Below are 15,383 nucleotides of genomic sequence, written 5' to 3'. Positions count from 1 at the left end.
AACCTCCCCCAAACGCTCTTCCTCCGCCCTCTCAAACCAAACACCTCGTGCTCGGTTGGTTGTTCGGGGCTGGCTCACTCCTCCCCACTATGACGAGGTGGAGACACGCCCTTCTTTCCCAACCCTGCCTCGTGGCCAATGGTGGTTGAAGAAAACCGCCCAAAATGCAGTTGGCCATTGAAATGAAATGAAAGGGGATCTACTCTTATTTCACTTGGTGCAATGGAGTATTTAAATTAATGGGAGACACAGCCTTACCCGAAGACACATAATAAGATATAAGCTACTGAACAAGGGTTTTATCGTGTCCTGCAATGTGGTGTTTATGGAATAACTACCGAGACGCCCTTTGACCTTCACACTACGGAGGTATTTACAAGGAATCATTACATTTTACAGAGGGTGATATTTACAACAATTTACTATACAATACAACACAATAACAAAACACAATCCTCATATCCGCAACAATATATATATATATATATATATATATATATATATATATATATATATAATAGTTAATGCTGTGCCGATTGGGAAAATTCACTATGACCGATAACCGATTAGAAAAAAAAAAAAAATTGCCCATTATACTACCGATTCCGATTATAAAACAATTAAATAATGACGTCATTTCACACAGTAAGTGTTTATCGTGCTTGATCTGTGCCACGTCCGGATTGACGTTATTGAATGGCTGTGAAGCGATACATGTTAAATCCGTTCTATAATCGATTGGTTCATCAAACAGAACCGCATTCTGTTATTTTAAAATGAACAATAAGGTACCGTGTGCGGTAATGTTCATTCTGACGAAGCAGCGTTTAATGGGAGGAATGAAGGAAGGAAGTGTACTCATTCAATAAGTTATTGACGGATATAAAATGAAGCATTTCCTGCTTGTCTAATCGTGTGAAAAGCAACTTTAACACAAAATATGAAAATGCAGGAACAGTAAATGGTACAGGAGGAGTGATAGCGTTTTTCTTTGTACGCACAGCTGTTTGTAAATCAATAGGTTGTTTTGCATGACTCGGGTGTGTTGTTTCTCATTGTGAGTTTGGAAGCAAATGAAATTCGATAATTCACGATTTCCGAGCCGTTCGCCGCATTAACATTTACAAATTACCGAGCCAAATGTTTCTCCCCGTCATACGACGAATGCGACATGTTTACAAATAATAACGTTAAGGCCGAGAAAAGTATATTTCCGGTCTCTGGTGAGCGCGCGCATCGATTTTGACCCTGCGGGTCAACAATTCTTTTTTTTCCCAGGGTACCTACAACAGCGCGTCTTTATAATATAGAGCACATCATGAATTATAGAGCACATTAAACATAAACAATGCCGCGCCGCCTCAAATATTCGCGTATACTTGAGGCGGCGCCGAGACGAGATAATTGCAATTAAGTGAGCCGTGACGTCACGTTGTCGCCGAAAACGCGATTTTCAGTGTGAGGAGCCATATCATGTATGCATGTTGCCGGGCCGGCGCGCTATCTCGGGAAATATGTGTCTGTGAGGGTCGCCATTGGTATCGACGTTCGCGCAGCGTTCTCCCCTACAAAACTACGTTTAGTTTGTCCAAATCGAACCAGCCGTTCCAAAGATATGAGTTGTTTTGTGTGCCGTGCCGTCATGAATCCAATCGGCTGGATATTGCCATTTATTGAAACGAAGACGTTCTTTGTCGGGTTCGTGTGAAGCAACCAGAAGGCCTAAAGAGCTGCGGGCTACACGATGACGTTTACAGCGTCAAAATCGATTCAGCGGTTTGGCAGATAAATGAATAAATGTGATCCGTTTACGCCGTGACGTCACCACGTGATTCTGAAATACGTGTCCTGCGTAAATACGAATCCATTTTTTGGAAAATAAACCGTCTCGCGGTTCGTCCAGGATATCTACAACCACGAGGCCCACAAAGTCAGGAGTGGTCTTAACATTTGTGCATTTATTCACCCTACACGAAGACCTTTACGGCGTCGAAATCCGACCGGTGGTTCGGGAGATAAATGAAGAAATGTGATCCGTTTACGTTATGACGTCACCACGTGCATCGTGTCATCCCGTGAATGAACAGCTTTCCAGCGGGTGTACTCATTTGCGCACACGCGGTTTTTTCAGCGTTGAAGTCATTCAGACTACTTGCGCATGCGCAGTGTTGACGCGATTGATGCATTGGAATGTTTGACGTTACGGCGAGGCGATCTCGAGAACGAAATGGCAGTCTATCATAATGCTTGAAGAACTTAATGATTTTCAGAATAAATACATTTTAAAATAACTTAAGCTTGTGTTCATTATTTACAAAAAGGCCGACCTGTCCCATGGGCTGTCTTTAATTTCTCTCTGGACGGCGCCACGGCAGATGAGGAGGACCGCAAGGCATGAGGACACAAAAAACAACACTTTAATATGTGCAATCCATGCTTTTCAAAAAAAGAAGAAGAAAATAAAACCGCATCGCCGCGTCAATTCTGGAACTTTGGTCTGACCAGAGACCAGCAATATATATATTTTTGGCCTAATGCACATCTTCTTGAAACGTCTACAATGCAATATTGTTTTTTAAATTTGTTTATTGAAAATTTCCCCTAGTAAAAGTATCATATTGTTATGTCTGGCGGGGTAGTGATATGTCGAGCAGATAGAGCTGAGTAGGTAACATGCTTCGAGGTGTCGCGGTAAGGAAAACTACCTGTAATAAGTTCTTCATGTGTAGGCGTTTTGTCGGGTAAGGAGTATACTTGTGAACCTACCAGGAGGTTCGTGTGTTAAGTAGAGTTAGGGATTAAAGAGTAGTGCCCCTGTGTGTCCTCACCTGGTTAGCCAAACCTTTATCCCTTTTGGCACCGCAACCACATAGACATTCCGGTAGGACCTTTAGTACAACACTAAATAACGCCCTTCCCTGACATGACTGTGGAAGAGAACCGGCAGAAGGAAACCAGGCCAGGACACCGCCGCATGGCCGCCGCCATTTACACCTCCAACAGGCCTATCCACCTCGATTGCCACGCGCTATGACCATGGAGTAGGGAGCAAGGTTGGGAGGTGCGGGGGGCGTGGGCCTGAGCGAAGCTGGAGATTCGGTGGAGGCCACTGATTGGGTGGTGCGCCAAGGCTGCCGTCACCGCCGCGGAGTGATATGAGGCGCGGCAGGACTTCAGTGGAAGAGAGTGGAGTGAGTTGGCCACGAGATCAGCGAGCACCGAACGCAAGTCTGGCAGTGCAGAGCAGTGGCGCGGAGTGGGTTCGAGAGGGAGAGCACGAGAGTTGGGTCTGGCCATGGGTCTTGCGCCAAGTGGGTCTGGAGAGAGTTGGTTGAGAGCAGTGGTATGGAGTTGGTTCGAGGGAGAGAGACGGAGAGTTAGAAGAGAGCTCTCTTTTTGCCCTTCCTTTGTGCTTGGACGTCATTCGTTTTTCTTCCTGCTTGACTCTTGGAGATTGGAGTCAGAGAGAGATTCCCAGCCCTGGCAGTTCGCAGTTGACCGGTTCGGTTCGCAGTTCACGGCTTGAGTTGGCAGTCCCGGTGCGACCTCGAGTTTGGAGAGTTGCAGCTCGAGCAGCTTTAGTCCCGGCCGGCAGCCCGAGTGGAGTTTGCTTGCTTCGTGCAGCCCTGCGTTGGACTTTTGGAGCGAGGGACCTCGTGGTGTGCCATTGAACCGACGAGGCCTGGTGGTGCTCCAAGGCGGACGGAGAGGGCCGCGGGGCCGTGTTACACTGAAGACGACAAGAGCCAGATAAGCCCGAGCTCCGCGATTACATTTTACACAATGAGACAATTGTTTTCCTTTAATCCATCCCCCCCGTCTGTATTTGTTGAGTCTGGTGTGCGGGATCCCGAATATAGGATTTAGTTTATTTGATTGCCGTCGTGTTTCATTGTTATCGGGTCCGTGAATAAATCTTTATTTTTGTACATTTTAATTCGGTGTCGCGTGCATTAATTTCCCTGCAGCTGCCATCGTTTCACCAAGGTAAGTGCTTTTACCGCAGCCTCCATTTTCCTTCTTCCTCCCGTGTGACATATAGCCGAATCCATGTTTGGTAGTTGCCTCTGAATAAGACCGTTTAGGCCATCCAAAACTTTGTTGTTAACCGGAGTTGCGCGACAATATGTCACTTCTATGTGTGAATGTGTGATGAATTCAGAGCCAAAGATAAACTGCAGGTTCGTTTTCCGATTCCTGCTCCAATTCATGTTCAAAATATAACTTTCAATTGAAATCAAGTTGTTCCCTCGATCATAAAGTAACGTTTGTAGACATGGGCAGATGGAAAGACAGACAAAAGTGAGGCAATAGCTTAACCGCGCTTTCAGCTTCGAGTGCCCGGGGTATCAAACTTGTTTTAGCTTCATGTGCCCGGGGTATTAAACTTGTTTTATCTTCATGTGCCCGGGGTATTAAACTCGTTTTACCTTCATGTGCCCGGGGTATTAAACTTGTTTTACCTTCATGTGCCCGGGGTATTAAACTTGTTTTAGCTTCATGTGCCCGGGGTAATAAACTTGTTTTACCTTCATGTGCCAGGGGTATTAAACTTGTTTCACCTTCATGTGCCCGGGGTATTAAACTTGTTTTACCTACATGTGCCCGGGGTAATAAACTTGTTTTAGTTTCACACGCACGGGGTAATAAACTTGTTTTAGCTTTGTGTGCCCGGGGTGATGAACTTGTTTTAGCTTTGTGCGCTCGGGGTAATAAACTTGTTTCACCTTCATGTGCCCGGGGTATTAAACTTGTTTTAGCTTCATGTGCCCGGGGTATTAAACTTGTTTTACCTTCATGTGCCCGGTGTAATAAACTTGTTTTACCTTCATGTGCCCGGGGTATTAAACTTGTTTTACCTTCATGTGCCCGGGGTATTAAACTTGTTTTACCTTCATGTGCCCGGTGTAATAAACTTGTTTTACCTTCATGTGCCCGGGGTATTAAACTTGTTTTACCTTCATGTGCCCGGGGTAATTAACTTGTTTTACCTTCATGTGCCCAGGGTATTAAACTTGTTTCAGCTTCATGTGCCTGGGGTATTAAACTTGTTTCAGCTTCATGTGCCTGGGGTAATTAACTTGTTTTACCTTCATGTGCCCAGGGTATTAAACTTGTTTCAGCTTCATGTGCCTGGGGTAATAAACTTGTTTTAGCTTCCTGTGCCCAGGGTAATTAACTTGTTTTACATTCATGTGCCCAGGGTATTAAACTTGTTTCAGCTTCATGTGCCTGGGGTAATAAACTTGTTTTAGCTTCATGTGCCTGGGGTAATAAACTTGTTTTAGCTTCCTGTGCCCAGGGTATTAAACTTGTTTTAGCTTCATGTGCCTGGGGTAATAAACTTGTTTTAGCTTCCTGTGCCCGGGGTAATAAACTTGTTTTACCTTCATGTGCCCGAGGTAATAAACTTGTTTTACCTTCATGTGCCCAGGGTAATAAACTTGTTTTACCTTCATGTGCCCAGGGTATTAAACTTGTTTTACCTTCATGTGCCCGGGGTAATAAACTTGTTTCACCTTCATGTGCCCGGGGTAATAAACTTGTTTTAGCTTCATGTGCCCGGGGTAATAAACTTGTTTCACCTTCATGTGCCCGGGGTAATAAACTTGTTTTACCTTCATGTGCCCGGGGTATTAAACTTGTTTTACCTTCATGTGCCCGGGGTATTAAACTTGTTTTACCTTCATTTGCCCGGGGTATTAAACTTGTTTTACCTTCATGTGCCCAGGGTATTAAACTTGTTTTACCTTCATGTGCCTGGGGTAATAAACTTGTTTTACCTTCATGTGCCCGGGGTATTAAACTTGTTTTACCTTCATGTGCCCGGGTAATAAACTTGTTTTACCTTCATGTGCCCGGGGTATTAAACTTGTTTTAGCTTCATGTGCCCGGGGTAATAAACTTGTTTTAGCTTCATGTGCCCGGGGTAATAAACTTGTTTTACCTTTATGTGCCCGGGGTATTAAACTTTTTTACCTTCATGTGCCCGGGGTATTAAACATGTTTTACCTTCATGTGCCCGGGGTAATAAACTTGTTTCACCTTCATGTGCCGGGGTAATTAACTTGTTTTACCTTCATGTGCCCGGGGTATTAAACTTGTTTTACCTTCATGTGCCCGGGGTATTAAACTTGTTTTACCTTCATGTGCCCGGGGTAATAAACTTGTTTTACCTTCATGTGCCCGGGGTATTAAACTTGTTTTACCTTCATGTGCCTGGGGTAATAAACTTGTTTTACCTTCATGTGCCTGGGGTATTAAACTTGTTTTACCTTCATGTTCATACATTTGGAGAAAACCAGGTCAAATCCGTGCATGGTTTCTCCTTCACACTTGTGTCCCTCAGTGGTTTCCTGCATGAATTCGTTGTAATCGCCTTGCTTGCGGTAAGTGTTGTCGCTTGAGATACTTTCTGTGTGAACAGATAAAAACAAATCAAATCAAAATGTTTGAATGATACGTTTTATCAATTTGAAACTCACTAAGGTAAGCACAGCGGGAATCAAAGTAATGCTGCCATTTTGGGTCTTGGGCCTTCGTCAAAGCAAGAGGCCTCATGCATGAAATGTCAACTTCACTTTGCTTCCCAATTTCGGTTTAGCATAAGTGTGTCGACTTTCAGTTGATAAAATCGATCGGTCACATTGTGTGGCGACGCGTACTGGAAGTTGTCTTGACAAAGTGTGTTTTTCCTCGATGAAAACGTTTCAAGATGGTTTCAGGAAGTACAATGGAGCACACATGAGTGACTTGTTTATCTCTCTGAGGAATGAAAATTGAATGAAGCAGCATTCATAAGATCAAATTCACTCTCCTGGCTGCATCATTAACGAGGCATGTGTATGCTGCTGGTAGGCACGCCTCGTTAATGATAGTTCGATAAATTAGGGCGGGGAGTTAGAACTTGTCAGCACAAAGACACACAGAATGACTTTCTTTCTCAAAACAACAGCTGGGCAGGATATCCTAGGCCTTCAGGTACGCACACTCACTCCTGAGCCGTCTTGCCTGGCTTTGAATCTCGGCCCAGCTCTACGCTGTCATTGTGTTTTGTGGACAGGAAGATGGATCATTGTGTGGTCCGTCCCCCGGATGGGCATTGAACCGGGTGTCCTGTCTGCCTGCATTAGTTGGTGTACGTTGAAGATGTCCCACGGTGTCCCTCTCGAAGAGTTTGCGAGCTATCACTAGCACCGTAAACAAATTACAATTTCATGCACTTTCAGTGTTGACATGACAGCTTCGTTATTATACCCCTCCAAAGAATAGCGTACTTATTGCTGCAACATCCTGACTGCACATGCAAGTTCGTAATTGGATTATACTCAGATGGGCATCAAGGCAGACAACTCAAAGGCAACCGCATGACCTCTGTTGAGCTGTCTTGTTTGTCTGCAAAAATTATTATCGTAATACAACATAATGATCAGAATGTTTTGAAAGGATGGCATGGAGGATGGAGGTAGTACTGTTACCCATGAGCTGTCTCTTCCTGGTTTGATTCCTGGCTCAAGTATAAACTGTCGGCTTGTTGCTTCACAGGTTTCACAGGTACACCGTTGCATCAACGAGTGTTCACCATCCCTCTGATGGGCGTTAAAGGGGAGATCCATCTGCTGACATTAGCTTGAGGACATTGAAGATCTGACAATGAGTTTTGATGAAGAGTATGTGAGTTATTGCCGACATCCTGGTTATATTCGTGAAATTCCTACTCTAACCTAAGGAGGTCATTGCATCAGATGCACAGTCATGCTCACTCACAATGATGCAAACCAGCAGGTATGTGCTGCAGACGACAGAAGAAGATCACAGTATACCGGATACATCGGGAGTATAATCGTTTAAAATGATAAAGGTAATAGGAAAGGGTGAACATGAAACTTACGATTTCTGGAGATATCTGGCATGGGTGGCAACTGTAGTTTTAGGGTCACTTCCTTTAATACCAAATGGAAAATACTTTGGTCTACCCAAACTCATTGGCTATACGTGGCTTTATTGGCAAGGCATAAGAAAGCCTCGATATTGAAAAGCTTGTTTGGTCCCATGACCTATTCACAGTCGGAACCAATATTGGAACATCTGCTCCCAGTTTTTGATTAGTTGCAGGTGAGTTCCTTCGCCATTCCTTGCATAAGAGCAGAAGGAGTGGGGGTGTTGTTGAAAGTGGAAAGGAGAGGGTTAATGGGAAGTGGCCACTGGAACCTGGCAAGGGAAATCAGGGTCCAGGGACGGGGAGCAGTCGTACAAATAATTTCAAATTAGTAACCCTTAGCTTTGGAATGAAATGATAGAAATCACAGGAGACAACCATAATAGGGGAGAAGACCTCAAAGAAGGACGATTGAAACAAGGTAGAGTTTAGTATTAATAATGAGAAAACAAATAATGCAAAAATAAAGAAGAAGAGGAAAGTTAGAGATAAAACATGAGAAAAATTTTTTAAAATGAAAATTATGAAAAACAAGGCATCATATACCAGGCTGTGTTGAGCAGAACTCGTGGAAGAACAGATGTCCACCTGGACGCAACCAATCAATCAGGCACGTGGTTAATGCTTTCAGGTCTTCTTGGTCCAAATGCATGAACTGGAAGCTTGAAATGATGATGTCAAACCTGGGTGGAAGCACATGAGGCACAACTTTTAAGGATCATCCTCCAATGGTCCAATCAAACTCCAAGGAAAAACAGTTATGTATGTCGTGTGTATTTGAACATGCTATAATTAAACTATGTTCGAGCAGCTTATTCGATGGAGGACACTCAACATTGATACTGGAGTTATCTCGTTGGTACAACCAGAGGTACTTTCCCATGCCACCCTCCCCCCCCCCCCCCCCCACCCCTTATATTTATCTTCTTTTTAAAACGTGATAAATTTTAATGGCCTATCTCATCCCAGTTATCTACAAACCTTTCGAAGTTCTAGCTTTAACCCATTAAGGCAAAAAGGATGAGTAAATCATCAGATTTAGCAGCAACAGCACATGCATGATGTTCAAATGCGAGTATTGTGATATGGTTTCATTTTTTAAAGGAGTTTTGTGCAATTTGTTTTCCTGTCTTTCCAACTCCATTGAAATGGTTCCTGATGTGCTCACACAGCACAATGGTCTGCTACCTGAATTGGCTTGGTTGGATAAAGGTGAACAATCTGTGGCAATCCGGTATAATTGTGATACCAGCTGTAAGGGAACTGACAGGGTGAAGTGAGCCTTAAGCTCAGGAATTCGAGAGTTCATAGAACACTTTACCCCGTACTGTCTTGAGAAGAAAACGACGTGGCCGGGGACTGCGAGCAGCAAATTTAATTGGCCGGGACAGTGTTCAAGTTTATAATTAAATTTTGTAGATCTTACACGAGCCTCGACTTTGTATACAATACAAAATAGAAAAAAAAAATTGAGGTTGTAGAAAAAACATTTTTTGGAAGTTTACCGCCATTGTTGCAGCGTCTTTTACACTGCCTTATTTAACACGTTACATTAGTTCACTGTTCCTGTTGTTTGTGTCCTTTACGACATTCTTAAAAACAATAGGCTTCCTGTCTGGAATGATTTTCAGTTTTGTTTAACTGTCAGACAGGTAGAAAGAGCATTACTTTTACCTTGCTCCTGTCTGCACATGCGTGATCAGGACAAATTGAGAGTCAAAGTACTGCTAAACTACAGGTTTGTGTTCCAATTCACGGTCCGATTTGTATTCAAATATAACATTAAATTGAAGTTAGCTTGTTCCTTGATTATAAACTGATGTTTGTAGACAGGACAGAGACAGTCAGACAAAGTGAACCAATCGCTTAACCCCGCTCTCCACTTCATGCGTGTGGGGTAACGGTAACGCCGTAATAGGTTTTGTGTTTTAATATGGCCCAAGCTTCTTTCCTTGTTTTTTTCTCCTCTGCTCCCCTCCTTGTTTCCTAATGACTGTTTTATCAAATTTATTGTGCATGTTACATGGAACTCCTTTCTAATGAAATCGAATAACAAGTTGTAATGTAAATTACAACAAGCCCTGGTGTTGGGCAAGCGGCTAGGGTGAGGGCTTAGGATCCTAGGATCCTGGGTTCGAATCCCGGTCGATCGCTGAATTAACGCCAGGGGGTTGACTCAGCCTGTCATCCTTCCGAGGTCGGCAAATTGAGTACCAGCTCACTGGTAATTCCCTGTTTGTCGTAAAAAGGCGACAAAAAGGGTTGGCGTCAGGAAGGGCATCCGGCCGTAAAACATTGCTTCAAAAAGGGGACCAAAAAACAACAACAACCACGGTCCCCGAAAAAGGCCAACCCCCGCTTGCGGGGAAAAATGACCTCTAAAGGTGGTTATATATAATGTAAATAGTATAATATGCATACACTCCTAATACTGACTTGGTGTTTGAGAAGTCCAGCTTGGTTACATCAGCTTGTAAATGCTCCACATTCCTCATGTTTTCCATTTTTGAGAGTTTTTTTGCAAAAACCATGTTTGCACAATCCACTGTTGTAACATGAGCTGCAGATTCGGCAATCTTTCCTGTAAAGGGACTGATACATGAATATAATTTAGTGCTTGTACGCCAACACACAATGTACAAAGACATGAAGCACATGTCTGGGATTGAAAAATATGTTGAGACATCAAGCTCTGGCAATAATCAAATAACAGAGTGTATAACCTGGGAGCAGGATGGCCAGCTTGCTGTATACAGTAGTAGGTATCTTCTTCAGCAGCAGAATGCTGGAATTGAATGCTTTAAGTTTTCTGATAGAATCTGATTGAAAAGATTGCTTGGAGGGATGGTGACTAACCTAACATGGTAGTGCACCACATGTTTGAAGCCATGCAAGGAAGAGTGCGATGGACCAGCTTCAGGAAGGTGGTTCCACAAAGAGGAACAAACGAGTCCATGTGTACAGTCAGCCTGGATTTTTGGAGTTTTAGCAAGATCGGTTTACAAGAATAAGAGAATAATTTATGCATCTCAGAAGAATTGTAGAATTCCGGCACGTTGAGGAAGCCGAGGGAGCTCGACCAAAGAAGAAGTGGTAAAAAACACAGAGGTCACTGATCTGTCTGAAAAGTGAGAGCAACAGACATTGTGCTTTGGCTTCATTGTGGTAGAGGCTAATAATACTGAGAATTTTAGATTGAACAGAATTCACATAAGATACAAGTGATACCAATATTCCAATCCACAGCAGAGGACAGTTCTCCATTGAGCTAAGGCCTTGTAGACTGTGGGTCCTTCAAATTTACCAAGGGATGACTGAGCGATGGAGGAAGCCCAGTTTTACCGCTGCCTTTGAAGGCCAATTTTGCTTTCTGTTCGCTATCAGATATACTGTATCATAGCTTATGGAAACTGATACTAGATCTCCATTTGTTGGAAACAGATATGTGGATTCATTTGATAATCACGACTGAGTGACAGGAGGAGATTGTGAGATATTCCATGATGGAAAGTCATGTTCCACTTATCAGAGTATGAGCTCCTCGTTTTGTGCGACAGCAGATACACGGCCCAACTGTCATTATGTTGTCACATGCAGTACAAAGATACCTGTATACATCAGTGAACTTTTCCATAAATTATACGACTAGACAATGGAAAGCACAAATGGTGTATGTTATTATGTACCATGAGCAAAAAGGCAACCAAATGAACCTGATAATTTCATATAACTTGAAATTGCAACTAAATTCAATTAAAATCTACATGATTTACTGAATCAAGACATTTCCCATCTACATCATGGAGAAAAGATGGCAAGTGTAAAGTTTGTTTAATACAGACCATCTCCAAAGCACAACGAGAATACACCAGAACTGCAGAACTCTGCCTTCCCTCTTGTATCATTTGGTCTGTGGGTATATTCTCAAAATGTACTCTTAAATAATACATTTGGTGTATTTCAGAATGTTGGTGAAGCGCGAAAAAATAGCAAAGTTCCAACTCCTCTTCTCCCCCAATTAAGAGCAAAAGGCATTCCAGGCAAAGAATGCAGATAAACAGACACACACCTGGTGCCTGCACTGAGTTCCAGCACATGGAGTCCATCCAGCTGTGGGAGAAAAGAAAGCATCTCCAAGTCTTCTTCACTGCAGATCATGTCAGCCTCTGAACCAAGCATCGTGTCCTCCTGTCTTTGGGCAGCGTCTGTGAGCCCTACACAAATGGCATATGGATGCTTTGTACTTGGAATCTCGTTCAGCAAATGTCAGGTCATCATTTCGTCGATGTATTTGCTATCTAATCCAGGAATCGCCCCCTCCCTCCAAGCCCCTAATCCCCAGGCCCCTGTCCAGCCACGAGCTCCTGAAACTACCCCCTCACTTACACCACCTCCATGTTATCCTATTTCAGTCCACTGTAGGCGAAAGGCATCTCAACATTTCTGGCAGACTCACCATGCCTGCCAATGCCAAGTGCAGGTTGGCGAGAGTTTTGAAGCCATAATAATGGAATTCACAGCGATCAGTGGACAAATAAACAAGGCTTTAACTGTTCGACCAAACAACCAGTATTTTACACGATATTTAAAAAATCTTATTTTACCAAGAACCTTCGAAGTGGTTGTAAAAAATAATGAAACGTTAATATGTCTGTAGAAACAGTGGATAGTATTTGTTGCTGAATGAAGAACCCTCAAATACCCCTACCTTGATGAAGCCACCTGATGAGCCCACCTGCTTTATCGAGCAATTGATCCCCCAACACCCTCTAAACTTCCCTCATTCACAACGACTTTTATAACAAGCTATTGAAGCATCTGTGGATAAAAGCTTGAAATTTAACGTGAGAGATAACATTTTCATACGTGCATTACTCGATGTCTATGTGCCATGGCAAAGTGTCCATTTATCATCAGTAGCATCAAGAGGTCAAGGGACACAAGGTGGATGGTTCACTGGACCTGCATCAGCATCGGCACCATTTGTTGTTACATTGATTTAATCTGATATGTTAATGAAATCAATGTTAATGGAACATTCTCTTTGGAAAAGCATTAATTCATTAAAAGCATGAACATTGTGGCTGAGGTACAGCAAGTGTCAGGGTTGCTCAATGTTGATGAGACAGCGATAGAGAAAAAGATAAAGACCTGAACAATTCCTTCATTTCCGACTGCACGTTGCACAACAATTTGATCAAACAAATATCAAAAGTAGAAGGGCACACGATGCTCGAAGGTAAACCTCCGCCAGGCTGCACAGTTTATGTCTTCTATCCCACTGATAGGCCCAATCTGCATCCGGACTTAAACCAAGATTTTATCGACAATTTTTCTTGTCACCTAAACAATTCATCCACCTAGATTTGTCATAATCCATCCATGTACCACATAAAACACAGTGTCACTTTGGGTGTTTGTACAGATGTCTGTCCCCCTTCACAAGTCTAGGTTTTAAAACCAACCTTTTAACACGAATGTGTGCTCACTATGGCCTACTTTTAAGGATAAAACAAACTCGAAAAACATTTTCCATAAAAGAGTAATTATGTCTCTTCTATTGGAAATGTAGACGGCAGCTTGCAAACCGAGCCTCGAGGGTGGTGTACAGAAAGGTTTTTTTTTATAATAACAATAAGTACTAGATGCGGGAGGTGACATTCGCTGCACATGATGTGTAACGTGCACAGACTAAAACGAGAGTTAATTTACATCCGTATGATCTATAATAAATTACGCGCGCTGCTTGTGAGCAAGGAGGAAGCGGCCAACGTGGTAATTTGTAAGAGTCTTTATTCAAGAGCTCACTGTAATACTCAGCTGCTCAGGGCTGCGCGACCCGTGTATATCGTGAGGCCACGCCTCTCTCCGGGGCGTGGCCCACCCCCACTTGGTGTGCGGGGTGATGTCACCACGTCAGTGCTTTCGTGTCCGCCACACGCGCCCCCCCAGAATCCCCGCGCACCTGAAGGGTCAGTTTGCAGAAGGTTGCGTGTTCAGAAGGTTGCGTGTTCAGATCACATCGGTCGTCGGGGTCACCAGTAAAGCGCGGTATTACGCACGCTGCTTGTGAGCAAGGAGGAAGCGGACAACGCGGTAATTTGTAAGAGTCTTTATTCAAGAGCTCACTGTAATACTCAGCTGCTCAGGGCTGCGCGCCTCTGTATATCGTGAGGCCACGCCTCTCTCCCGGGCGTGGCCCACCCCCACTTGGTGTGCGGGGTGATGTCACCACGTCAGTGCTTTTGTGTCCGCCACACGTGCCCCCCCAGAATCCCCGCGCACCTGAATGGTCAGTTTGCAGAAGGTTGCGTGTTCAGATCACGTCGGTCGTCGGGGTCACCAGTAAAGCGCGGTATTACACGCGCTGCTTGTGAGCAAGGAGGAAGCGGACAACGCGGTAATTTGTAAGAGTCTTTATTCAAGAGCTCACTGTAATACTCAGCTGCTCAGGGCTGCGCGCCCCGTGTATATCGTGAGGCCACGCCTCTCTCCCGGGCGTGGCCCACCCCCACTTGGTGTGCGGGGTGATGTCACCACGTCAGTGCTTTCGTGTCCGCCACAATGTAAGCACACCTGATACTAGGCCGAGGCTTCAGACTTTGGCACACTCATGAGGCTACATTGCTGATTAGACTTGTTCCAACCTGTCATATTTGAAGGGCTTTTTACTATTTTTCCACATATTGTTTTTTGCCCCTATGACTCAATGGTGAAGAATCACACTTAAAAAATATCGTTTCCGGATCCAGATCTTCACCATAATGGAATCTTCCTGGTCACACACCCAACCTGTCCACTGTCCAGCCCACCAATTTTCGTCCGAATCCATCCATGACTTTTTGAGATATCCTGCTCACAGCTAGACAAACAGACAGACAGACAAACAGGGTGGAAAAGAACCCCCGTTCATCTTCGGTGGAGCAGGTATAATAAATAACAACTCTCGCAGCACACTTGAATCGATACCTATTAGGCCTAACTGTTTACCTGTCGATCTGATTTAATAACGTGCAAGCTGCGCTATTTTTCTTGAAAGAGACAGAGACAGAGACAGAAACGGACAAAGAGAACAGACATGGGGAAAAGACAAATGAATCAAAATGGGAAGTAAGTATCAAAAGAACATCATCAAAAGTTTGGCAAATCTTGAATTGACATGATATTAATTTAGTGAAGAATCGATGTGGAAATTCTTACGTGATATGAGAGGGAAGCAGAAGGTGAGGTACTCACAGTGGGAGCAAAACAGAGAGAGAGGAAGCTAAGCTTTCTGATATTTATATATAGGCCTCGACACTGGAGGGAACATGAAACTCTTCCTTCCCTTATTTGTCTGTCTGACCCTTCGAAACCAATTGTCCAATTCATCTCGAGCCACGGTGCTCATGGTAATTACCTGTTTTATTTAGGTATTACTAATTAGAAAGGCCAGACCATTTTC

The 15,383-nt window shown here is 43.7% G+C and overlaps 1 protein-coding gene across 1 annotated transcript in view; it reads right to left on the bottom strand.

Annotated features, from left to right (window-relative positions):
• LOC137435672 (uncharacterized) overlaps window positions 1-15,169 on the bottom strand; it is a 107,419-nt gene extending 92,250 nt beyond the window's left edge. Inside the window, exons 1-5 of the mRNA XM_068129620.2 lie at window positions 15,140-15,169; window positions 12,009-12,153; window positions 10,376-10,531; window positions 8,486-8,622; window positions 6,276-6,415 (exon numbers count right to left, since the gene is read on the bottom strand). Of these exons, the coding sequence (XP_067985721.2) occupies window positions 6,276-6,415; window positions 8,486-8,622; window positions 10,376-10,531; window positions 12,009-12,118 (543 nt within the window). The 5' untranslated portion in view covers window positions 12,119-12,153; window positions 15,140-15,169. The remainder of the gene's footprint in view (window positions 1-6,275; window positions 6,416-8,485; window positions 8,623-10,375; window positions 10,532-12,008; window positions 12,154-15,139) is intronic.
• Between the last annotated feature and the right edge of the window lie 214 nt (window positions 15,170-15,383).

Source organism: Myxine glutinosa, chromosome 9 (assembly GCF_964187855.1).
Source record: "Myxine glutinosa chromosome 9, kmMyxGlut1.1, whole genome shotgun sequence".
Classification (NCBI taxonomy): Eukaryota; Metazoa; Chordata; class Myxini; order Myxiniformes; family Myxinidae; genus Myxine; species Myxine glutinosa.
This window is presented reverse-complemented; position numbering and strand designations above follow the sequence as displayed.